This window comes from Pygocentrus nattereri, chromosome 27, assembly GCF_015220715.1.
Source record: "Pygocentrus nattereri isolate fPygNat1 chromosome 27, fPygNat1.pri, whole genome shotgun sequence".
In the NCBI taxonomy this organism is placed as follows: Eukaryota; Metazoa; Chordata; class Actinopteri; order Characiformes; family Serrasalmidae; genus Pygocentrus; species Pygocentrus nattereri.
Genome location: NC_051237.1, coordinates 1735529 through 1762036, shown reverse-complemented (window position 1 = coordinate 1762036; position 26508 = coordinate 1735529). Strand labels below are relative to the sequence as shown.

The 26508-nt window shown below is 39.0% G+C and overlaps 2 protein-coding genes across 2 annotated transcripts; one reads left to right on the top strand and one right to left on the bottom strand.

The window, feature by feature from the left end:
- Positions 1–263: 263 nt before the first annotated feature.
- On the top strand, positions 264–3341 carry agr2 (anterior gradient 2). Its single transcript, XM_017708629.2, has 8 exons — positions 264–328; positions 646–790; positions 1532–1595; positions 1780–1832; positions 2454–2530; positions 2619–2682; positions 2802–2885; positions 3058–3341. Exons 2-8 carry the CDS (start codon positions 655–657, stop codon positions 3105–3107), a joined length of 528 nt encoding a protein of 175 aa, XP_017564118.1. The 5' UTR covers positions 264–328; positions 646–654; the 3' UTR covers positions 3108–3341.
- A 1369-nt stretch (positions 3342–4710) lies between these two features.
- On the bottom strand, positions 4711–12936 carry tspan13b (tetraspanin 13b). The gene is made up of 6 exons (XM_017708659.2): positions 12711–12936; positions 10113–10280; positions 9878–9958; positions 9208–9321; positions 7789–7899; positions 4711–6140 (listed from the first exon to the last, which is right to left on the bottom strand). Exons 1-6 carry the CDS (start codon positions 12771–12773, stop codon positions 6066–6068), a joined length of 612 nt encoding a protein of 203 aa, XP_017564148.1. The 5' UTR covers positions 12774–12936; the 3' UTR covers positions 4711–6065.
- Positions 12937–26508: the final 13572 nt, after the last annotated feature.

Sequence of the window (26508 nt, the reverse complement as noted above, 5' to 3'; positions counted from 1 at the left end):
CAAAATTGACTAAAAGTGATATATTTCATGCTTTTTGCAGTTGGAATCCTAGGATATCAGGAGACCATTAACGTTCACTGTTATCCTACAGATAATTCAGAACAAAATTAAGCATGGATTGAAAGTGAATGTAAATAGAAATAGAGGTGCTCTTAGCATAGCGTCAGAGCAAACAAAGGTGCAGAAGCACACATTCCAGAAGAGTAGAGAGGAGGGAGGGACATACAGGTGCACAGGTGTATAAATGCTGCTCAGGTGAGAGGTAACAGCCACAGCAGGTCCAGGAGACCAAGACAGAACATTGAGCTCAAGAGAAACCTGAGAGCAGGTGAGAATATCTACAAATGCTTTTAAACCTTTTTGCCTGTGTTTTCTAAGGGTTGCTTTGTCTTGCATGCTGAAATGCTCTCTTTACTCAATTCATTCACATTGGTTTCAAGGAACAAGCTGGAATGCACCACAGCCACAAAGCCTTTTTTACCCTTCTGCCTTTGTACAATGCACCTGCTTTCTCACAGGCTCAGAAACTCTCTTCCCTTATTTTATTCACATGGGCTGCACGAGCGCAGTAATATGTATCTGTGTTGTTCTGAAATTCCCTCAGTGCTCTGTTTTCTAGTCTGATGATTGATCTTCTTTGAGCAGCTTGAGAAGATGATTAAAGGATTGCTGTCAGTGCTCGTGGTCCTGGTGGCTGTGACTTCTGTCCTGGGGAAGCCAGAGAAGACCACCACCTCCAACAAGCCAGAGCAGAAGAAGGAGAAAAGAGTTCCTCAGACTCTCTCCAGAGGTGAGCTGTCTTTCTTTCTTAGTCGCTTTAATGGCAGCATTAATTGCTTAGTTGTATGTGACCGCATTGACAGCACAACTTACCACCCAGCGCACTTAAGCTTGATTAGACCCTGAGGAAATCATGGATTCCTATTAAAACTGAGGATATTTTACTGTTATCTTTCATCATGCATGCATCTACAAATCATGATTGTTCTCATCTTACAAGAAGTCACTTTCTTCAGAGCTATGATTTCCTCATTTAACCATGGGGAAGGATTTAACTCTGGTTCTAATAGGCGCCAATAGAATACTGCTGTGATCTGACACTATAGAGTCTTTCACACGAACAGAGTGGACAGTCAGACCCATAGTAAAAACCAAATCTAACGTATGCCCTTTAACATGGGTAGGGCCAACAACATGCTGGCAAAAATGAAAAGATTCTGTGATGCTTAATAAATGAGAAGCAAGCACATTTGCATCATTGTCTACATGTACATTAAAATCACCAACAATTAAAACTCGATCAAAATTAAGAACAACCTCTGACAATAAGTCAGCTAACTCGTTTAAGAATGCACTGTTTGGTGTAAGAGGGCGGTAAGCAATAATACACAATACCGGGTCTGCATATATAATTATAAATGCCAGAATTTCAAAACTCGAATATTGTCCAAAACTGAGCTGAGAACATTTTATACTATTTCTATATGCTGCAGCAACACTGCCACCCCTGACACTTTCAATTCCTTCTCAGGATGGGGTGATCAGCTGATCTGGGCTCAAACGTATGAGGAGGCACTCTTCTGGTCACGCTCAAAGTGAGAAATGTGTTCATTTTGATAGTACAGTATGCATGTGGTCAGTCATTATGCTGATTCAGCTTCATCTTTATCAGTTGAGTGTGGTTGCATCGATTGATGCATTGAATTTACTGGATGTATTTGTGTAATGAAACCACACAAAGTCCTTATTCTTTCCTCATATATAAAAATATTTCCACAGGAACAAGCCTCTCATGGTCATTTTCCACCTGGAAGACTGCCCACACAGCCAGGGTAAGATTTTAACTCCACCTAATAGGTCGGCCTGGTCCCTAGGTCTCAAAATCAGCCCGGAATAATCACGCTTTTCTACAGTGTCTGTGGTTTGTCGCTGTGATTTTATCCACTTTCATGAACTAGCATTGGCCTATTTACACAATAGGTTTATGGGTTATGTACCAAAAATTGTTGTAATTCATTTGTACATGATCATTTTCAAACCTTTCTTTATACCTAAGAATTAATCAATGCTTTGTTTTCCATATATAGACTCTTTGGACTGGATATTTGTCTGTGATATTCCCCTTTAACATATTATTTTGCTAATTCTATAAAACCCATTTGTCGATTCTGTGTTAAATGTTTACATGGCGTTATAATGTTCTAGGTGGTCTTTCTTAAGTGGTTATATATATATATATATAATATGTATGTGCCTGCCTGCTAGAGATGAAATTTCTATTCTGTTTCTAGGAGACAATTATGTTATAAACTGCCGTGGCAGCGTCAGTTGACAATGGGCTCAAATAGGGTTGCTTAAGAGCTTATTTTAGCACCATATGAGTTATAGCCTAGTAGATAGACGACATTGTCAAACATCAAGCAAGCAAATATTTGTTCTGCTCTTTCGTCCAGCTCTGAAGAAGGCTTTTGCTGAGGACAAAGAAATCCAGCAGCTAGCTGACGAGGACTTCATTCTCCTGAACCTGGTGGTGAGTTTTTTTGCTTTATTTACTAAAGAATGCAATAAATTATGTGAGACCGTCTGTGAATCTATGTTAAAATGTCCTTTCTCTACAGTACGAAACCACAGACAAACACCTGTCACCAGATGGCCAGTATGTTCCCAGAATCATCTTTGTTGGTGAGTGTACCGCATCTCCCTCAGAGAGATGGGCTTTTCAGTTTTGCTCAGCAGTGACAGGCCACCATTTCTCCTTCAATGGATTAACTGAAGAAAATCCTTCCTCTGCTTTTCCATAGATCCTTCCATGACCGTTCGGGCCGATATCACTGGCCGTTACGCCAACCGCATGTATGCCTATGAGCCAAGTGACATAAAACTCTGTAAGTAATAAAAGGCCACTCATTTTATTACAGCTGTAATTCAGTGATAATGGATCCAAATGGTTTTAGATACTATATACTGTATAACATAGAAGTGATTCTCATACCGTATGTCACTGTTCTATAACACTGTTTCTAAGCATTAATGCCATTTTTGTTTTCACTCTAACAGTGTTGAGCAACATGCAGAGAGCCAAGAAGTTCCTGAAGACAGAGTTGTGAAAAACTCCATCAGGGCCGTGAGCCAAGACTGGATGCTCTCCTCGATGACAGTTAATGTCTGTTATTCTGTTTACTCATGTAAAGAAACGCACTGTAAATCTCTGAACTCACTTTTGGACATATTCTTTTTGAGACCCTGTTACTCTTGACCTTTAAAGACTAGCTTTACGTCTAATGTACAGCATCAGTAATGCATTGCTTTTTGAATAAATTAAAGAAACTGCGCTGAACTCACTTGTTTCACTGTCCTCGTTTGTATTGAATCAGGTATAATCGAAAGGCACATGCAAAAGTTTGAGCACCCATATGCAAACTAGGTTTTGTTGATTTTAGAATAAATGAACACGTCCTCCCCATGAGGGATTTTTCGTGCACAATTTCTAATTAGTTTTATTTATTTGAGTTTAACATATAAAAATAAGACATGATGTCGCGTGGGGGGCACACAGAAGAAGCACGGACAACTCAAAGTTTGCGCCCATTATGCCTAGGCTTATTATTCAGGAGAGAAACCTGGGTGACACTATTGGATACTTCTATAACTTTTGTTTGTCCAAGAGCAGCAACGCTGCTATTTACCAGTCTCACTAGACAAAGTCTTGGTAAATTCGGCAAATAAACAGTAATTATGCATCTTTTAAAGGAGAATTCCACCAATATTACAAAATGTCTGCTTAACTAAATGAAGTAAATGTGAAAAAAAGGCATTAAGAATGGTTAAATGTGAAATGGTTCACTGTAGAGAAACACATTGTCGGTGTCCAGAGAAAAATATTTTTTACATTTCTGCAACTTTTGAGCACAGCAGCTGCGCTTTACACTGTGTGGAAATTTCAGGATGATTGGCCCAATTCAAATGCTTCCAAATCGCTTGGAATAAAATTGGGAAAAAAATCCTTACAATAACGTACATTGAAAGTAAAGTTCATTCATTATTTCTCCTGTAAAGTTATCACTTTGGAGGCTAACATTTGGTTGCACAACTAGTTGTAAAACAACATCTCCAACATCAGGCATGTTCATAAGCTATGTAATAGCTTACTGTAAAGTGACTTTCGAGGCATTAAATGCTTTAGACGTCTGGTTTCTATCACCACCACAATGAACAGAGCATTTCACACCAAACTACTCCGAATGACCGAATTGTAACCATTGAACAAAGCAGAAAACAGGGAAAAGGTGTGGAATTCCCCTTTAGGAACTAATCATTGTAGGGTTTCCTAGGAAACCATGCTTGTTCTGTGGCATTTTCCAAAGAACCCGTTCGGCCCCTTCATCTAATGATTGTATGCGTCCTGGACGCAGAGTACGCATGAGTGATCTGCCTGAAGGCTGAAGGTGAAAGGTACTCAGCTCTGGCCTAGAGGGAAATGGCCAGTGCATTTCCTGGATCTCTGTTGCCTGGTTACCAGTATGCAGCCAAAAGCAGCTTTTGTTCTTTAGCGAGTTCCCAGCTCACGAAGCCACGCGTGTAAGCCTCTGATTGGTTATCGGATCAGCGGAAACGTTTTTTTTTTTTAAATAGGAAATGTCAACAGAATCCCTCACTTAGCATGAGAAAGGAAAGCCTAGCTTTATAGAAATCCTCAACTTACACCGAGACTGGGTGATAATGCATTCTTTATTCTGTTGTTTTTCAAATGTAGAAGTGCATAGTTCACAGAACCACATGATATAGATGCACACTGTAGTGAAGAGTCTCATGCAAGAAGGTAAAACAACAACAAAAAAAAAAAAAAAACAGAAAAAACTCTGAGCACATACAGTTATCAGTCACAGGCCTAATAATGGATTTAATGAAATGCATACTGTCATATGCCAAAGTTTGGGTCCCTGGTCAAATTACATCTTGCTGTATTGTTAATGTGTTACGCAATTACGCAAAACCTAATCTTACCCAACTTTACCCAAAGCCTAACCTCATATGTCTTTGACATGTTACTGAGAGTCTGTTGAGTGTTTGTTTCATGTAAAAAGGACCACTCAAAATAAAGTGTAACCTGACTATATACTTGACAAATCCAAAAAAAGGGGGGGAAAAAAATGAAACATTCTATTTTTTAAAGCCAATACATATAGGTTGTTCACTAAAATGTGCAGAAGTGTGTTTGGACTTACTTCCACTTAGAAAACCAACAAAACGTGCAGTTTGACCAGGTTGTTCAAACTTTTGAATATGACCAACTGTGACATGAAATGTGTCAAAGATCATTCAATGTATGGGGCCTTCATGTTGCTTGTATGGTTCAGTTGCCTCTCAGGATAATGAGGACCTCTTCTTTTTGCATACGTAGATGTGCAGAGAAATATTTTTGTCATGCAGACGTTTAAATAAAATGCACATCAACTGACCAAAAATCACAATGATTAATTTATTGCATTGTTGACCAGTAGCCTCAGAGTGACTGATTTTGTGCATGTACACAAAGAGGTCATGTGGTGGTATCAACATACTGCATCATAAAGAATATTACTTACAGGATTCAGGAATTTGAAAAAGCAGTATTCATCCAGGCTGAATACACATCAACGATAATAACCAATGCAAACAGAAACAATAACATGCAGGTACATACTAGTCGTAGTGTAGTCCTTTTTCTCTTACAGTGCCTGTTTTTCTCCACATTTTGAAATTCTTGGATTTAGACTGATCATAGCCCATAGGTGTTTGAAGAAGTGTTTACTGTGTAAAGTAAAAAAGTGGCAGTTCCACTGTGATGGTTTTTGTAGCTGCAGCCTCCATTCAAGACATTTTCAAACAAAAATTACGCATAGGAATTTTTTTGCTTCACAACACTGCACCCTTGAAAATGATCAGTACACACAGCAGCAGAAACAAGCAGTGATCTCCACTTCAGAGAAAGCAAACGCACTCTTCTCGTCTCTAACAGAGCTCCAGTAAGAAGTTCTTTGAATAGACAAGTACACAGACCGTCACTGTGACAGCCATGCCATTGACTACAGGAAGGCACTGGGATTGGCTCGTGGATCTTTTTGGTTTCTGTACCTGTATGTTAACCACACGCCCAGGATCTGAAACAGGGAAGAGAAGAGGAAGGGGACAGTTTATGAGCTGCTCATTAAGGGTAGTGCAACATGGCATCACTGTTGGGGTAATGCAGTCCAGAGTAATGTATTAGTTTCATGATTACTCTTTCCTGTGATAGTATAACACTTCTTCTAATAACTTTACAGTTATTCTCACAGCTGACTGTGCGACTCTGACTGTAAATAAAAACAGTGCAGCACAAGCACGGGAAGCGCCGTAAGCTCAGCAAACAATGCTGATGTGAAACTGATGGATAAAAGATCCCTATGTAGTCGAAGAGAGAACCCCAAACTCACCTTAACTGACCAGAGCTCAGAAACAGATCTGTTAGCCTAATATTTTATTCTTAAAGTTTTTAGGCAGCTGTTTTTAGACCATTCACAATTGCAATCGAGCATAGCAGTCTTCTTCAAAGTCAGGGATAGTGACAGGCCTTTTAAACGATGTTAACTGTGACTGGCTATTTCTCTCTAAATAAAGTACTGACATAACAGATCTGGCGGTGGGCACTTTCCTCCGAGTGCATTCACCTGTCCAATGACATTGCATGAGTGGCAGCTCAAAAAGATGTGGTGGTGCTTCACAGGTCTCGGAGGAAGCCTGTGCTAGCCTTTGCCCTCCTAATGCTGGTGGAATTGTGTGATTGGGGCATCCTAACAAGTGAGTGGAATTGGAAATGACTAAATTGGGGACAGAACTGGAGAATAATAATTAAAAAAAAAAAAAAGTTATCAAAAACTATGAGTTCAAAAACTTTTTTGTGTGTTCTCATATGGATGTATCAGAAACTTCAGCATAAGCATTAATTATGCAACAAATATTGGTTTGTTTATGCAACTGGTGACTGACACATATTGGTAATAAGAAAGTGTCTGAATTTCTTTATTGTCTTCGATATGACTGATGCATTTTAACCTCTACTGAGTAAAGAAAACATTTGTCCCCATACAGCAGTACACTAGAGCCACTTTAATTATTAGACTGCGTGGTCGAAACAAACTCTTGTATAATTTATCATGATAATGATAAATGTCATATTGTCCACCCCTACTTCTTATGTTGAGCTTTGCTGGCCTGCCTTAATGGTAGCAGATGGCACAAAGACAGAATGTGCCACTTTCAGATGAGTAAATGAAAATCTCATCTTTAAAAGCTGCAGGTGGTGTATTAAAATGCCAAATATCATCGCATAACATCTGAATGACAAATTCAGTGTGGAAAGGTCTAGTAAACCATGCAATAGTGCTGCACGATGGACAATCTCAGAATTAGGATCACACTGCCATGTATAATCTGTCTTGCAATATGTTCAATACAGCAGTGATCAGTAATGTGACATGGTTAAAGACTGGCCTGTTTTATATTGTGGGATTACATGAAAAACATGACTCATCAAAGCTGCCACAGAAACACTCTCGGCACTGTGATTGGGCAAGATGCTCAGAGTATGACAACGCTACTGGTTTGAGGACTCGTTTGCAGATTGTGACCTTCTGCAATATCAGACCAATATCATGATAACGATTATTAAATGACGTACTGTACTGAAAATGAAACACATGAGCAAATAAGCAAACATGGAAGAAAGAGGGAAAAAGAGAGGGAAGTGTGTGATTAAAGAAGGAGGTTTACCTCAGTGAAGCTAAAGAACAGGCCAATTCCACCCACAAAGCGCAGCACCTCCCCAGCATGCTCCTGGATCTTCGCTGCACAGGTGTCACATTTAGTGTGAGAAAAACAGGCCTGTGGGGAGAAACAGCAAGACACAGGGAATTATAGCATATGCTGGGTTAGATGAAGGGACAGACACATCCAGAGCCAAGGACCAGATGCAAGATCACAGATGCTGCCAGTGATGCTATTAACATTTAAATTACATCATTTATACACTTCAAAGTATGCATGCATTGACCTTCACTGGCAGCTTGCAGAAAGTCACACTACTCCTGAATTTTACTGACGACGAATTACTGCAGAATTTGACCTCATATAGTAGACTGGGACAACATTACACATTAAAACTGTAAATGAGTTTACAGGTCTTTTTGGATAGTACATAAGAGTTATATTTACTTGACAGATGCTGAAAATTGCTTACTTCTGAAAACAGAACCAGAAAGATATCTGAATAGCCCCTTGAGGAAGAACCCCTATTGGTTTTCCAGAAAGGGATGACGGCTAGTTTGGGACTACACCATATTCTCTACTGAAAGGAAAGTGTAGTCGAGGACAAGCCTTAGTCCCTATCTGGGAAACTGACCCCTAATAAACATGACTTCAATAAATAACTATCATTTATAGGATCAGACACATTAGTTGGCAATTTTTATATGTGGTATTATGTTTGGGTGATGATTTTATTTTATTTACTTTTGAATTATTGTGTAAAAACCCTGTCATAAGTCTGTCCTTCGTACCCAAGCCCATCCATCAGGATGGTAAATATTAGGTGGATTAAATTAGACAAAAGTTTCATAAACCATCGGGTCATAAATCTGGTAGCGTCTATAAAACAGCTGCCATTGCAAAACTTTTGCCACCCCTGGTCAAATGTTTTTTTTTTTTTTAAAGTGAAAATATGTTAACACATTCACTCCAGAGAACAGACCTCTACACATTTCAGTGTCAAATTCATTTTTATTTCCTGAATTTAACACATTATGGAGAGCAAATGCAGCCTGTGCAAAAATTTTTATTTGTTCTTTTTAATATATTGGGGAAAAAAAATATATTAAAAAGAACAAATAAAAATAATTTTTTCACTAAAATTTGCAGAAAGATGCTATATTTAAATGTGTTCTCTGTAGAGGATGTGTTAACTTATTTGCAATAAAACAAAATGAAATTTAATGTAATTTGATCAGGGGTGCTCAGACTTTTGCATATGACTGTATGTGCCTAAAAACAAATACCTACACATAAGTATTTCATTTTATCCTGTATTTTTAATCATTTTAACTGGGGATGCCAATAATTCTCTGACCAAACTGCCATTTATGTTACTTTTAAGAAGCAAAGATATAAATTTATATCTTTGACTGTTTGAATTACAGCAGCACAGGTTTCGTTCACGTCCACGTGAGAGAATCCGCAGCAGTCGAGGCTTTTCTCTACGTCCCTCTGAGTGCTCCGGGAGTTGTTCCAGCCCACCTCCAGCAGGTGATTCTACACAGACACATCAAGAACAATGCTTTATTAAAAGAAAAAAGAAACGTTTATAGTAGTTCAACCAGTTAAACAAACGTATAACAACTTACATAAATCAGACAAGCACATATTAATGAACAGAGACTGCCATTCTGAGCAGTACGTGGCTTTTTTCTCCCCAGCAGAATGAATCCCAAGGAGCATAAGCTCGCGCATTCACACAGGGCAGCGTGAACAGAAGTGAAAGACTGGCTGACAAAAATAAAATGTACAGCAGTGATTCAGTCTAAAGGGTTTCTAAAAATACACAGCGTGCTGTAAAACTGTTCAGCATGTCTAGGTTACTGCAGCCATTCTGCTACCTGGAAACCACCGCTGAGAAAAACAGACTGCTCTTACTTACATCATTCATCCACCAATAAATTCCGCAGTGGCCTGTAGTTAATTCACTTAATGCTTTAAGCGCCAATGAAGCTGATGCACCGTTACCAATGCCTTTAATATGTTGGTGAGGGTTTATATTTCTGCATTACTGAACGTGTTGTGATCTGATCAGAATGTCGTTCAATCTTACCTGCTGCTCTTTGTTGATGGCCAAGCATGCACTGGACACTGAGAACTGGACCACAAAGACTAGGAACAAGATAATCATGTACTAATGAAGTTATTAAGGAGAGATAATGGGGCAGCTGAGTGAGGCTCATTCATTCATTCTCTACCTAAAACCTGAGAACAACTTTAAAAACGTATTCGTAAAAAAAGTCAAAGTATGTCCATGTGTGGGTACACATCACTGCAGTGGAGGATACAAAGAAGAGGAGAACTTGGTGGTGCTTAATCGCACCAATAAGTCCAGCCAAAGCGACGAAGAAAAGGAAGACTCCCACCCCGATGATGCCCCCCACCACCTGGAAGCTTGAGACGAGGCCAAACCACTTCCCCCAGGCAGCAATACCGATCATTAGCATGCTCACCATCTGCAGGAGGGGAGGGAGGAAGGACAGATTATAGAGAATAACATGGAATAAAAGATTTATGAACAAAAAAAAAAAAAAAAAAATATTTCTGTCTTGCTTTGGGAAAAGTAAAGCAAAAGACGTTTTCACATAAAAGTACCTCTACTACAGTACTTGGGTCATTATGTCATGGCTGCAGTTTGCTAATAATTATTTCACTGACTGAATAAAGCTTAACCTCAACAATCAGTGATCTGATCTATTCAAATTAGGAGTGTAATGTTTAACCTTGGAGAAGGAAATACAAGACAAGTCAAAATATACATGAAAAAGCTTCCAGCTTTCATCAGAGAGAGAGAGAGAGAGAGAGACAGAGAGAGAGAGAGAGAGAGAGACAGAGAGAGAGAGACAGAGAGAGAGAGACAGAGAGAGAGACAGAGACAGAGAGACAGAGAGACAGAGAGAGAGACAGAGACAGAGAGACAGAGAGACAGAGAGACAGAGAGAGAGAGAGAGAGAGAGAGAGAGACAGAGAGACAGAGAGACAGAGAGACAGAGAGACAGAGAGACAGAGAGACAGAGAGAGAGAGAGAGAGAGAGAGAGACAGAGAGACAGAGACAGAGAGAGAGAGAGAGAGAGAGAGAGAGAGAGAGAGAGAGAGAGAGAGAGAGAGAGAGATAGACAGAGAGAGAGACAGAGAGAGAGACAGAGAGAGAGACAGAGAGAGAGACAGAGAGAGAGACAGAGAGAGAGACAGAGAGAGAGACAGAGAGAGAGAGATATGTTTCTGTCCATCCTTCCACTGTGAGAAGACATCTCAACACTATGATGTGACTATAACCGAACACTACTTTATGGTTTACGGAGCCCTCACTGAGAAAAGGAATCAAATAAGAACATCTGCAAATCAAACAAAGAAACTGCTGCTGATCTCAAAACAATGGACTGACTGCCCCAGAGTCTTGACCTGTGTTTGGGATTATTTGGACTTTGAGAAAGAGAAAATACAACCAACCTCTAAGACTGAACTTTGGAGGGGTGACAAGACATCCTTGCTGATTTCTTTGAAAAAGTGAAAGCAAGCTTCCCGAAAAGAATGGAAACTGTAACAAAGACGAGGAGTGGCGCACTAAATACTGAAAAATAACCGGGATCTTATGTTATAAAGCTATCCATCTATCGATGAAGAGAACACCATCACCATTTTTGGTGGTTTTCAGTTTTTGACATCATTTGAAAATGCCTGTTGGCCTTTACATTGTGTGTAAATTTCATGATGAATGGACCAAAAGAAATATCCCTGAATTACTTGGATTATAGACTGGTTTACATTATAGGTAAAGTAGGTTTTTACCTTTTCCTGTAGATACATGGTTTTCTTCCTACCACAGCAATATGTTGAAGTGTTTTCTTGTTGATCTGTTCACAGTTATCCTTTAAAATGCATTGGTTTTTCAATCTGCACCGTACACTTGAATAAAAAGTACTTCAAAACGTAGAGCATGGACATTTTTTTGGTAGAATTTCTTACATTAACAACTTTTCCCTCCCAAAAAGGTGGTTGGTTAGTGTAGTGGGTAACACCTCTGCCTTCTACACTGTAGACTGGGGTTCAATCCCCACCTGGGCAAACACCCTACACTATACCAATAAGAGTCCTTGGGCAAGACTCCTAACACCTCCTTGGCCTCCCTGTGTAAAATGATCAAATTGTAAGTCGCTCTGGATAAGAGCGTCAGCCAAATGCCGTAAATGTAAAATGTAAAAAGAGTACATTCTATTACTATTCTAATGAAGTTTATACGCAGCAGAGATATTTGTATCCTTCATAACTTTGGCGGCTTTATCTGATATATGATCTTTCCCTCAAGCCTTTTTTCACTCGGCCAATGATAACAGTAAATGTGAAGAGTGGCCCATCATGAACTGAATGTGATGTGATGGTTGAGCTGGGCTGACCTGAACTCTGCATTTGAAACCGACAGCTATCTGATCACAAAGCACTTCAGTGCTTATACCCAGGTCAGCAGTGGGCCTTTACTTCACTGCACTCAAACTGAAAAAACACAGCACTGTACAAACACAGAAAAGGCAGAATTACAGCCTGAACTGGGAGGACCCGGAATGAGTGAGTGACTGGAGCCTTATCAAACACACGCTGAAAGCTGGAACAAAGACAGGACGTGAGTCTGGCCGGCATGGAGGAGTGAAAGGAAACGCCATGAGCTGCAGAGTGCTGGACGATACAGGCTGCAACCCAAAGCTGCTCAGCATCACACACACAATGTACCTTCCTAAATAATTCAGAGGAGCTCAGCTCGCTGTTACGAGGACTATTATTGTCCACAGACGAGTCATTTGTCCCTAAACCTTACAAATTCGAGCTGAAATAGCAGCTCTAAGAGCAGCAGCAGGCTCCCATATGGCTGCAGCTGGGCTCATTCACTCACCACATACAGCAGGTTGATGGCGCACAGGCAGTTTTTGGAGCAGGTGAATCCGGAGCAGCTCATGGCGGACGATTTCTTTACTGCAAAGACCAGTCACTGACAATCAGGGAGACATCACACGCTAATCCGGCGTTTTCAAAGAAATCGAAGAGAGCCAGAGCCGCTTTAGCCCACCGGAGGAATGAAACGCGTCAGCCTGCACAACGCTGAGAGGGAGGGGGTTGCCAGGTCCTCTAAAACCACTCGCAGGCAATTACAAGCCTTGAGATACTGTATGCAGTAGAAACTGTGACTGTGCTGTCCTTTTTATCAGAAGATTTACAGTAACAGAAAGCATGCCATGTATTTTCAAGGAGTATTGTATTATAAAAAAAAATTTCTAAAAAAGATACATTATGGGATGAGTGGGATCAGTCGTTTAGCTAAAAAACAAAACAAAACAAAACAAAAGCAGGGTAAAAAAAACATAAAACACGTATTAATTATAAAAATAAATGTTAAATATAATATAATTACACTAAATATAATATTTAGCTGTTATACATAATTGTATATATTCTAATAATATATATATATATATTATATATATAAAATATAATATAATATTATATATATATATATATATATATATATATTTTTTTTTTTTTGTTTTTTTTTTTTTTTTTTGTATTTTTCTACCTTCAGTACATCTCCAATTCTTTTCAGGAGACTTGCTTTCAGTTTTTTCAAAGAAATCTGCAGGGATATTTTTCCAAATCTCCAAAGTTCAGTCTTACACGTTGGTTGTGGTTCTCGTGATCTCCGTAATCCCAAACACATTCAGCGATGTTGAGGTTCTTTAATGTTTTGTATGGTAGTAGGCCTAATTCCGTTCAGTTCAGCGAAGGGATTCAGTCTGTGTCTTGGTGCAGCATCATTTTCCTGTCCTGACGCTGACTCGAAAATACGCTGAATATTTCATTTCGGTACCCAAGACACTTCACAACAACATCTCTAATTTTCTAAGGCTTAACATTTCTTCTAACGCTCTAATCTTAACATTTTCTAAGGCTGCCAATAAAATAAAATAAGTAAAATAAATTTGAATGCAAGTATAATCTTTCCTTATGGTATTTTCATTTTTCATGAAGACTATTTTGAAAACAGCAGTACTTCATGTTTTTCTGTAGTGATCTTCATTGTCGCTGTCTGACTACAGTGCTGTGTTATTTAGCATCTTAGAACTGCATGAAAACAATAGAGTATATATGTTAAAACAGATCACTTTGTAGCTCATATGCCAAAGTAATGCTGCTATAATAAACAAATCCCTCAATGGAAACCAGTACAGAAAAGGGGTTTACATCCAACCTGGCAACCCTGTTTGGAAGAGGGAACGCCTGGATGAGCTGATTGGTCGGTTTTACTTGTCTTGCGTTGCCAGTTGCTCTGACTCACAGGTGAGCATCCGTGGAGCAGGCCAGCTCACATCTATGATGCAGCACTGATACTGCAGGTCATATGACGTATGCAGGAGACCGTTGTTTGGAAAAAAATGTTTATATGAATGTAAATACATTTTAAAGACAAGATAGTATTGCATTTATTTGTGCGTGGTATAAACAGAGCAATACTCACTTTACCTTGCTTATAATATATGAAATGATGAACAAAATGCTGAAAAAAAAGAAAAACAAGTGGTCTCTTCATCAGTCAGTTGAAATAGGCCTAAAATGGTAATGGAAGTTCATGTTTCTTGTCACAGTGTATTCTTACAAGTCACCACTAGATAGTAGTAGTTGACCACTGTTTATCTGTGGCACAGTGGGGCTCTCTCACAGCAAGGACAGAAAAACTGGTCCCCTAATCACTGTACCTTACTTAGGAAAATCTTGATCCCTATTTAGAACACTGTTATAGGAAACAGAGTTGGTGATGGCAGTAAACACTTCATACTCATTTCATGCTCATTACTGTGCACCAGCAGATTTCATCACATAAACCAGGGGTGCCCAATCTTACTGATCCCAGCTACAATGCAGTGTCTCCATACCTCTCTTCAGACCTGTTATGTATGTAATGTGTACTCTTCCCATGTGTGCACTCACACTCAGCAGTTATAGTACTGGACTCGTGGCATGAAGAGCCTAGTGTTTATGCCACCCTTATGCAAGAGCATCTGATGGCAAAGCTGGCAGTCCACTGGCATTTCGCTCAGCGTTTTCCATGCGTTATGCAAAGTATTTGACAATGTTCTATTTATCATCACTCGTTTTCCACTCACAGTCCAGTTTACTTATATTTCCCTTCCCTACATGCTTTAGTTATACTTTGTAAATTGTTGCACAGTGTCAGCAACAACATATTCAGTAAAATTATTTTATATTAGACCTAGTCATTATTTTTTCCTCAGTTGCTTCATTTGTCTTAGATTATTACTAAATATTCTAATACTAAATATACTAGATATATTACTAAACTACAAAGCTGTGTGCATTCAGAATCTGTTTGAGGAGATTAAACATTAATTGCAGCTTGTATGATCAACAGTAATCTGGGAGGTCAGAGGGTGGACCAGCAGTGGCAAGCAGTCAGCGGGGTGCCGACCTTATCAAGCCAGCAGACCGATATATGTTTACTATCTAGGCCAGTGAGGCTGCAGGTTTTAATCCCAGCAAAGCAGAAGATCACATGATCAGTTGTTTGACCGAAGCCAGTTGACTGAAGAACAGGAATCAACTGTGTTTCTGCTTGTGAAAACCTGCAGCCACACCGGCTCTTCGCAGGTAAGATTGGACACTGCTGGCATAAACACTATAAACATCATGCCAGTCAAATACTATATAACCGATGTGTGTCTGTACACATGAGCACAGCATACATTTTCACAGGTCTGTGGAGACACTGCCATTGAAGCTGGGCTCAGTAATCCTCCTCAGAGAAGTTACGCTTGAATCTTCAAAGCAAACAATGCAGTGCATTATGGGTATTCCCTGTCTGCTTGAGTACATTGGTTGTACACTACTTACTGTGCTGCACTGTGGGATTGTTTGAATGCACTGAATCTTCTGCACTGTTTTCAGACACCACTATGAAATGGCCGAACCCCAAAATAGTGAATTTGGCATAGTCTGGAACACAGCTTCAGATCAGTGATGAGGAAAGAGAAAACGTATAGGGCTGGCTTTCTGGATGTCTTGGATTAAACTGTGTGTGCCAAAGGGGAATCACAATCTAAAATTATTTTTGGTTTAAGTTTAGGATTAATCTGGGCCTAGGACTGCACAAGCCACCTCATAGTCCATGTAGAGAAATAGAATGTGTTATATCAGATGCTGACTTGTTTTATTTGAGCTTCACCTCTGGTTCTGGGTGGTAATTCTCATTTTGGATCTGATTTTGGTGGTAGGCCTAGTTCTATTATATCTCCACTTCTGTTTCTACAGCCAAGCTCTGTGTGCAGAGAAATGACGAGTCTGAGCTAAACACTGAGAAGTGTAAAGAGCAACGTAAAGGTATCAAATCAAGCCATAATGAAGTCTGTTTACCAGGTTGCCGTCTGGTAGGTTAACAGGAGGAGCAGTCTCTGCTTGCAGGCTATTAGGCTATTGGACAAGCACTAGTTCATTCCCAAAACACCTGTCAGTATGTCATTCATTGTTATGGCTAAGGACTAACAGTGTCGAACAGTATAATGTGCATACAGATGTTACTGTCTTTGCTGCTATTCTGTTCACGCCTTACATTATGGACAGTTTTACTGTCACTTTATGGACAGTTTTTTACTTACTTTCACAGACGGTTTTGAGTTTTCACTCGGCGCTTCACGATTGCAATAGATACACACTATATGGACAAAAGTATTGGCACACTTACACATTACATCCATAGGAGCTTTTATGACATCCCATTCTAAATCCATTGGCATTAATATAGAGTTGGTCGACCTTTGCAGCTATAACAGCTTCCACTCTTCTGGGAAGCTTTTTACAAGATTTTGGAGTGTGCCTGTGGGAATATTTGCCTGTTCATCCAGAAGAGCATTTGTGAGGTCAGACAGTGATGTTAGATGAGAGGCCTGGCTCACAATCTCTGTCCTAGTTCATCTGAAAGGTGTTTGATGGGGTTGAGGTCAGGGCTCTGTGAGGGCCAGTCTAGTTCTTCCACACCAAACTCACCCAGCCATGCCTTTATGGACCTTGCTTTGTGCACTGGGGCTCAGTAAAGCTGGAACAAAATAACAAAATAATACTGTTCCCACAAAGTTGGAAGCATACAGTTGTCCAAAATGTTTTGGTTTGCTGAAGCATTAAGATTTCCCTTCATTGGAACGAAGGGGCCTAGCCCAACCCCAAAACAACCCCAAAGCATCATCCCTCCTCCACCAAACTTTATAGTTGGCACAGTGCAGTCAGGCAGGTAATGTTCTCCTGGCATTTGCCAAACCCAGACTCATTCATCAGACTGCCAGATAGAGAAACATGCTCAGCACTCCACAGGATATGTTTCCAACGCTCCATATGTCCCTGCACACATGCATAGTTATTCATATTACATTAGGATCTACAGCTGCACATATTCTTATTTTGTAACTAGATATTTTGTATTGCTTAATGTATTCCTGTATATCTATGTGTTCCAAAAAAGTAACTTTACAGAAACAGGCAAGTAAGTTAATGTAAGGTTTTATTCCAAGCACTTTTAGAACATTTTTTGGGCCATGCATCAAGAAATTTTAACATAATGTAAAGGACAGCTGCTGTGCTGAAATTATGTAGAAAAATAAACATGATAGGGATAAATAATAAAAGAAATTCAACAGCAGCAATGTATAAGCCAGATCTCTGTATATTATCTTTTTCTCTTTGTATATATTGTGCAGCTCTAAAGAGAAATCACTTGAGCCAAGCATTTTAAAGCACAAATGTCCTCGGCATATTGTACATATAACAAATGAAATGTTGACTTTGGCAATAAGACTTGATGTTAGAAAAAAGTGGAAATTTTGTTTTCAGGAGATTGGCATGACTGGCATGATTTTTATGAAACTGACCTTCTGCACTGTCTCAACTCACTTCATGCTCAGTCATAAAATATGAGAGCAGAAGTATCACACTCCATCAACAGATGGCAGCAAAGGCTTATATTACTCAAGACTTTCCTCACTCATCCTCCTTGACCTCCTTCGGCCTTTATGATCACATTATTTAGGGTGGCATTGAGGTGTGGAATGACCTCACATTGGAGGAGGCTAATGCTAATGTAGCATTAACTTCAAGTCAGTTTTATGTCTATAGTGCTTTTTACAACAGTCACTGTCACAAAACTGTTTTACAACGGCAGTTGGCAGTAACTATCTTACCAAGCACTAAAAAGCTTACAGTGGCACTTTGGACGCCCTTCCTTCTACTTTTTTACTCTTTTTTCTGCCCTCTCGTGTCTGTCTGCACTGCTGTGTGCTCTCCTCTTCATGCTCTATCTTTAGATGTCCCACAGGCCTCAGCTGTGACTCTGTCGAATGACTTCCTCTTCTAATTGTTTTAAACTGCTGATGTGGGCACAAAGCACTCTCCTCACAGTACAGCATAATGCACTCTTAAAGAATTAGCAGTGACAGGGAGTTCAAAGGATGACAAGCTATTTAGTTGGTTCCCCCACTTCTCCAGCATGTCCTAGTTTAATGATATTGGCAAATGCAGAAAAACACTCATAATGCCACCCTGAATCCGTCCCTGGTCCATAATCTTAGCTTTAAATGAGACTCTGAAGGTAACTATGAACACAGCTAGGCTCTTATTGAGCTCAATAGCCTACAGTGCAGAGAAACAGTCTGCTTATCAAATGAGTGAGATGTGCATAATCAAGAAGAAATTCAAGTTGTACTTTCAATTTCTCAAAACTTATACCTCAGAAATGGCAATGCACAAAAGGGTATTCCATAGATTTTCCAAAAATTCTGCATATTATTTAGCAAGATGTGAACAAAGTCATTGGTGGTCTGAAGTGACACGCTCTGTTGTAAAGAAACTTACTGAATCAATTTTTTTACAACAGTGATGGAACCAGATGTCTGGAGAGTGTGGTGCTTCTAAAAGCACTCACAGGACATTATTACATGAAATAGTTATAAGCCTGATGCACTTTGTTTTACAATAGTTTTGAGATAAGGATTTAACCTAAAAGCTATTTGTTTAATAATGACAGTGTGGTACATGTAGGGTGTTCTAAGGCTGTTAATCTGTTAATTAGCCCCCCCAAAAAAACTTCTTATTTAGATTGACCACTATTTTACCACTGATGTTACACAAGAACACATCTAGGTTCACTGGTCATTTTGCATAATAAATAAATTAGCTATGAGTTTGCATTGTAGACATGACCTCTCCCTCTCTGAGTTAGTAAGTTTCTTTGCAGTTCTTTTACATTTCATTTAAAACCAGGCTGAATTGCTTTGTTTACATCTCACTGACTATGCAGAAAATATTTCCACTTTAAACCATAGACGCTTCTGTCTGCGCATTGTTAAAAAAGCATCTTTTGTTTATTTGAGGCCCATATACTTTTCCTTTGTACTTGCCCAAGGATAACGGCTGTGGTGAATTTGACCCTGTCTGGTTCTCCAGCTCATTTGCATTACTGTGAGCAGAAGCCTACATCATGGTGTAAAACTATCCTAAAACTAATCTAGATTTAGTTTTCCCTCACTGTTTATGTGAAAACAAGTAGGGACCAGATTCACGAAAGCTCTCTTAAGAAAAAAAAACTTGCAAAAGTTCTTAAAAAATGTTCTTAAATGCAATTCAGAGGTTCTCAAATATTTTCTAAAGAAAAAAAAATCTTAAGAAAATCTTCATTGTTTTCTCATGTAGGCTACAGTGCATTTTATCATGTACCATAAACGATGCAAGATACATTCTGAATTTGTATTAGCTGTTATTTCTGTTATTTAGTTTGATCTGCTCAAAGGACAGCAAAATGGAAGAAAAACATCAAGTCCATCATTTAAAAAAACTTAGCAAATAAGAAGTAGAGTAATGGTGGAAGAAATAGCCAAAAGGAAAAAGAAATCCTCACTGGAAAATGCTTAAGAATGTAATATTTTGAAGAATACCACTTGTTTTTAGAATTATTCTTAAGAAAATAGTTAAGAAAAGAAAATGTGAATTTTTAATAGTTATTTGAAGAATAACAATTTCTCTAACCCTAACCCTAACCTTTTTTTCTTAAGAATGAAGTTAAGAAAAACCCATACTTTTAAGAGGACACTGTAAATCTGGCCCCTGAATTTCTTACCACCTGCTGATTGACCTTTTTGTTGCTGACCATTGAACATTACACTTAGTCACAATATCCTGCAGCCTATTTCCAGAGCCTTGTTTTGGATGCACCTCATGGACCTGTCTTCTGAGTGATTGACTGATTTTCTGACTCACTCATTTGTGTTTAGCAGGCTGAAGATTCTCCACAAGGGGGCACTATTATTCTCTATCCATGATTAAGCTGGAGAGCTGGGAAGGTTCTTCACAAGACTTCTCTGTGTTGCTACTATGTGATGTAATTTCTGCATAGTTGTAAATCATTTTAATTGTTCAAACAATGCTTTGAAAATGTTTTTTTTATGTTTTAATTGTTTATATTGTTATATATGATATATGATGTCTTTGCATGACGTTGATAAACACATGGGATACTTAGATAATTTTAAGATTAAGCAAATCTGAGCAATTTTTGTTACAATATTTGTTACCTGCAATTTCCCTCTGAGATCAATAAAGGATTCTGATTCTGATTCTGATTCTAAACTGTGTGTTTTCATGCAAGTTCTCAGCTCAATAGTAATGGTGGACTGCCATTGCCTACATCCACTTTTAAAATAAGTGACGTTCTGACTACGCAAGTCTTTCATTCAAATGTAAATGCTTTTTAAGTGCTTTTTAGCTTATTATTTCATTAGTTATCATTTTTTAACTAAAACAGCCTCCTTCTACATTATTAAAGGAAATGGTTTGGGTCACAGATGTAAGACTGAATTTGAATCTCTCTGCTTGAGAGACCCAGTGAAGTATTCAGTCTGTGGAGACAATGCAGTGTAAGTTAGCTTGCACAACTTTCCTTTTTAGTGTCAATAAGTAAAGATTAAATGAGAAAAAGTACAATTTCCTGTTGGAGTATTTTAAGAGGATTTTAAAAGATACAAATTACATGAATTATGTGAGGAGAATTTCTTATAATAGACTCCATCCGAAGATAAGGACGCCTTAAAGTTTAAAATGAGAAAAGGACCAGCTTAATGATTTAGTTGCATTGTGACTTCCTCCTGCACTTAGCCCATGCCTTATTGATGATCCACTTGGCACACCATCATCTGAAATAAAACTCGTTGTCTTATAACCGCTGCTGGAGCTGAGAATAACTCTTTCAGTGTGATGTCAGCGAGGAATGTAACTCTGGGCTCTCTAGGGCGCTCTGCTTCTTTTTTCATGTGGTCATAGTGCATTATCGCTCCCAGCCTCCCTTGATGGCACATTCTCTCACTCGTGTCACTGCTGCACAGATTTATACAGACCTGTTAGTCCAGCGAAGACTTTCAGAAGCTTCTTGGATGGGACACCATCCATTTAAAATGCAGAGCAGCCTTAAAAGTCTGTGGCCTTAAAAGGTTTCCCCACCACTTACCTTCTTTACGCCAACAGGCACTTGAACAGTAGCTTATGGACATCAGTTTTAGTGGAAGAGCTGGGATAACAGGAATAAAAATGGTCCTGTTTTGTATTATGTCATGCCTTTCAATATTATCTGTAATATGACATCCATTCACCAAGCACGTTATTAGAAACACCTGTACACCTACTCATTCATACAATTATCCAGTCAGCCAATCGTGTGGCAGCAGTGTAGAGCATGAAATCATGCAGATGCGAGCCAGCAGCTTCAGGTAGTGTTCATGTCAACCATCAGAATGGAAAAAAATATGATCTCTGGGCTGGTCTGAGTATTTCAACTGTTTATTTCTTGGGGTTTTCACAAACAAGTGTTTATAGAGTTTACTCAGAATGGTGCAATAAAGAAAAAACATCCAGTGTGCAGGAGTTCTGAGGATGGAAACATTTTGTTGTTGAGAGAGAATGGTCAGACTGGTTTGCGCTGGCAGAAACTCAGATAATCACTCTGTACAATTGTAATGAGCAAAAAAGCATCTCAGAATGCACAACATGTTGAACCTTGAGGTGGATGGGCTACAACAGCAGAAGACCATGTCAGGCTCCACTTCTGTCAGCCAAGAACAGAAAGCTGAGGCTGCAGTGGGGAATGTTTTCTTGGCACAAGTTGGGCGTGTTAATACCAATCACCAATCATCACTTAAATGCTAGAGTTTATTTGAGTATTGTACATTCAATCATGGACACAATTAACCCATCTTCTAATGGCTACTTAAACATTTTCAATTGCTTAACATACTCAAACAGATAAAAAATAGTAGTAGTAAAGATCCATACACAGGTAGAGGATAAACATGTTACAGGTATGCAAAGGTAAATAACACATCAAGGATGACTTTGTATGGCAAACAATATGCTATATCAAAAAATATGAGCTAGTACAAAAGAATATAACTAGTGGTCCAATCCAAGGTGTTACATGCACTTCAATTAATTTTGAATTGTTTTATCTGTCAAGCTGCACCAAAGACATGTTGCATGTAGAAACCTAATCATTCGAATTTACAATGTTGCTATCAGAGTTGGACAAAGTACAATACTTCTGTACTTGAGTAAAAGTAAAAAATACATTTGGTAAAGTATTACTATTATTAGTAAAAGTACAAGTATTCTATCTATATTTCTACTTGAGTAAAAGTACAAACTTACTTGCTTTTGCATGTACTTAAAAATCAAAAGTGAAAGTGATGAACAAGCCCTATTAAGGAGACCAGTGTGAATAGAAATTTTTCTACAAAATAATATTACACAGTACCTACAATGACTTTTTTTACTTTGACTTGTGTACACTCACAGGCAGGTACTTTCGTACTTACAGATACAATACTTGTACTTTTACGCAAGTAATACAGACTTTGATTAATTCTACTTTTGCTCGTGTACAGACTTATTGTACTTTATCCCCCCCTGGTCATTACTAAAGAGCACATCTCAAAATTAATAAGTGAATAATAGGCCTAGGCTTCAGGAGGGTCATGCAGGATGTCTGTTTGCTCATTGTAAACCTGGGTGTAGGCTTAATGCCTGCAGACCCTGTGAGTGTGTGAAGCGGTGTGGGGTGTTAGTGTTGGAGTGTGATGTGATATCATCTCACAGTCTCTAGCCTCTCCGCACATCCTTTACAAAAGGTCATTTACAGCCTCTGTCCTCTGAGCGCTGGTCTGTTGGACTGCAACAGTGAGTGTATGGACTCGGGGGTGCTAACCAGAGTCAAGGTCAAGCTGTCAAGTTCTGAGAACGCTTTTTGAACTGCTGACAAGCGATTAGGATCAGACACTGTGTGGCCAGGCGTGGGGGACGGACGCTCCGCTTGTGGCTCTCCTTTCCTCTCCTGCCCTGTCCTTTCTCTTTCGGCTAATCTCTGCTGTACATTTTGTCCAGTTACATCAGGCTCATTTTTTGGCCCAATACTGCTTTGTGTTGCAGGGTTTTGAGCAGGCAGTGGTGCATAGGCTCAGGAACATAGGCTTTCCACACATCTACCGGTGTCAGCTCTTTGAATATGCACTGTGTGTGAGCACTAATTAGCACCTTTAGCATGCTAGCCACTAAGCAGCTCCCTGGGGGGTTCCATGGAACTATAATGTCACTGACCTTGGACTTGCTTAACTGTCTACTCTGTTCCAATAGATAGATTGCCTGGAGTCAGGGGAAGAAGAAAAAAGGAAAATTGTTCAGACAGGCAACTGGGGAGATAATCTTGATTCATAGGTAATTAAAAGGGCTCTTAATGCACTGGCATGCTGCCCAATGAAGGTCGGGAGTGAGTGACATGAATGCCAATCGCCATACGTAGAGGCAACGTCAAGGACAAAACAAATTCAAAGTGAAGGGAAAGAAAATGACGAGCGATAAACTGCAGTACAGCTAATAACCCTGTAGTTCATTTAGGGCCATGATAGTACATTACTCTGGTGCAATGAATGTGCCGTAACTGCAAGTTCGAACTGAGCTTGGACAGAAAGCACAGCGGAGACCTTGACACCATGCACTCCAGGCCTATGGCTCACTCAAACTGCTCGCCTGCTCGTCCAAAATAGTCAGGGAGTCATTCAGTCTGAGGCAGTCGAGCCAGCTAAAGGCCACATTTGACTGATGATGTGAGACAGTTGCAGTCAACCCTTGGACCAGAGGTTAGGCTCCATGAACGCAGCAGCAATCAGAGATGCCAGGGAGATGAGACACGGTGGGAAGATGTCAGAGGACATCCCGAAGGCATCCTGGGGTGAGCAGCTGTTGGCTAATGCAGCAGTGAATGAAACTGATGCTAATTACACTTTAATCCCTTAAAATCAAGAACATAACACGGGCTTGAGTGTATTATTCCGATTATGCTGCCTTTCCATTTTTTTTTTTTTTTTAGTATTAGATTTTGTGACAATTATGACATAAAAACTGATTAACAAGAAAGTTTATTTACATTCCACAAAGAAAAGTAGCTGTGATCTGGCAATGCTGCATGTAAATGATACAAAAGAATAGTTTTGCAAAAAATTCTGGATCTCAAAACTGTAATGTTAAGTCTAGTCAAGACAAATGTAAACAAACTACAAATTTTCCAGCTAACAGCTCTAGACAACTAACTACATTTTACATTTGTGCAGCACTTAAATGTGGTATCAGTAGTTGACAGGACATTAAAACCTCCAGTGAAACCTCCAGTTTCCCCATAAACCTAATCTTATTTTGGTTAATGTCCTTATGAAAAATTAGAGAAAGTGTCATACAGTGCTCTGTAGTTTCTCCTCATCTGTTTTGGAATAGTTTAACTATATTTACACAAAATATTAATATTGACCATTTATATTCTGAAAGCCATTATTCAAAAGATTCAATCTTTTAGACACTGGGCATTAAAGCAGTGGGTTTTCATGTACAATAAAAAGGAGATTTGAGCAATAGATGTTATCCTTCGAATGAGGTAACATAACAGTACTAAACCTAATGTTGGAGCTAGTTTGTGCAGTATTAGGTGCTGAGCTTGTACACAAAGCAGAATTCTTTTAGCAGAATTGAATGAAACCATGCAAATGATGGCATGTGTATGAGTGTATGAGTTTAATCACAGACCTGTCCAGGGTGTATCCTGCCTTCCAGTCCCAATGACTGCTGGGACAGGCTCCAGCTCCCCCTGCAACCCAGAAGGATGGCTTAGAAGATATAAATTTCTAGATTTTATAGATTTATAAAAACAAACTAGCTTGTTAAACTTTTTCAGTAATGCTGTTCATCATTAGACATCATTAAATTGAGTATAAGCAAACATAGTAAAGCAGATAATATCTAGCTTACCTATAAATACGTAAATTTAGGTAGGTCTGTTAATAGGGCTAATTCTGGGATTGAGTTGTGAGTGTGGTTTTCCACATGGTTTAATCCAAAACCTTTCAACTCTAGGAATGATATACTACACCTCCATCCAAATGATCAGGATAATGTATGCATGAGTTACATTTTCTCCATTTAACCATGTTTTAATGTAATTCTGACAACTTACTGCCACCGCCATTCTCACTGCAGGTTTATTCTGAGGAGTTCTGTCAATTTTCCTTCACTTCACCCACAAAAAAAACTCTAGTAATATTCTTTTAATGCCTGAGTACATAAATAAGAAGAGCACAATAAGTCAGCTAGAGAAACATTACTGTTAGCTAATGACAGGGGCTTTAGCAGCCCCTGGGCCTGGCCCATCATATCAGACCTGGTAAAATTGTAAGCCAATCATTTAAGACTTGGTGGAAAGTCTCTGGAGCTACTTGCTCTGCAAGTAATGTCAGTCGGCAACTACTTCAGTTATGACAGAAATTTAGGCCTTAAAAATATACAGAAGTAAAGGAGTTGCAAAGTGAAGCCAACCTACAATATGGAGTTCTGGCACATTATAGTCAATATGGCTATATTCATATTTCTCTTTAGTATTATGAAACAGTCAAACTAGTATCGGCCATATATTGTTATTTACATTACGATGTAAAATCTCAGGGAAAAGGTCACAGGTTTGATCACAAGGCAATTTCATATCCTTCAATTTCTCAATGTGTACATGGAAATTAAGAGGCAGCAGCTCAGAGGCCAGTCAGGTGAGAAGTTGAAAAGTTTTTCAGAAGTTGAAAAAAAATGGATCTCTCATTAATCCTTGAGTTCTTGTAAATCTACGTTTAGCAAAAAGAATGTAATACTAAACACAGGCATGGAGAAGGAGAGAAAGAATCTGAAGGAGACTGACAGGGACTGAGTTTAGTGGTCGAGAAGAAAGTGAGAGTTAATTAAATTAATGCTGAAATGTCATTCTCCTCATTTGTGAGACCTAATAAAAATCTAATTGAGAAAATATATTTGTGCTGTCAAATGTCACTCTGACCATGAATTTCTGTCACAAAGGTTATTAAACACAGGCGCAACTACAGAGCGAAATCACGCTCTTTCTGATGCACAGACGATGCACTGTCCCCTACTTTGAGCCCCTCCTTTACAAGGCATTAGAGAGGTTTAATCATTTTATACTCAGATTATTCCCACCATAATGAGTCTACATTTCCACCCACATTTAGTATGGTATTTTTCATGATTGTCTCCAGAGATTGTGTATGTCACATACA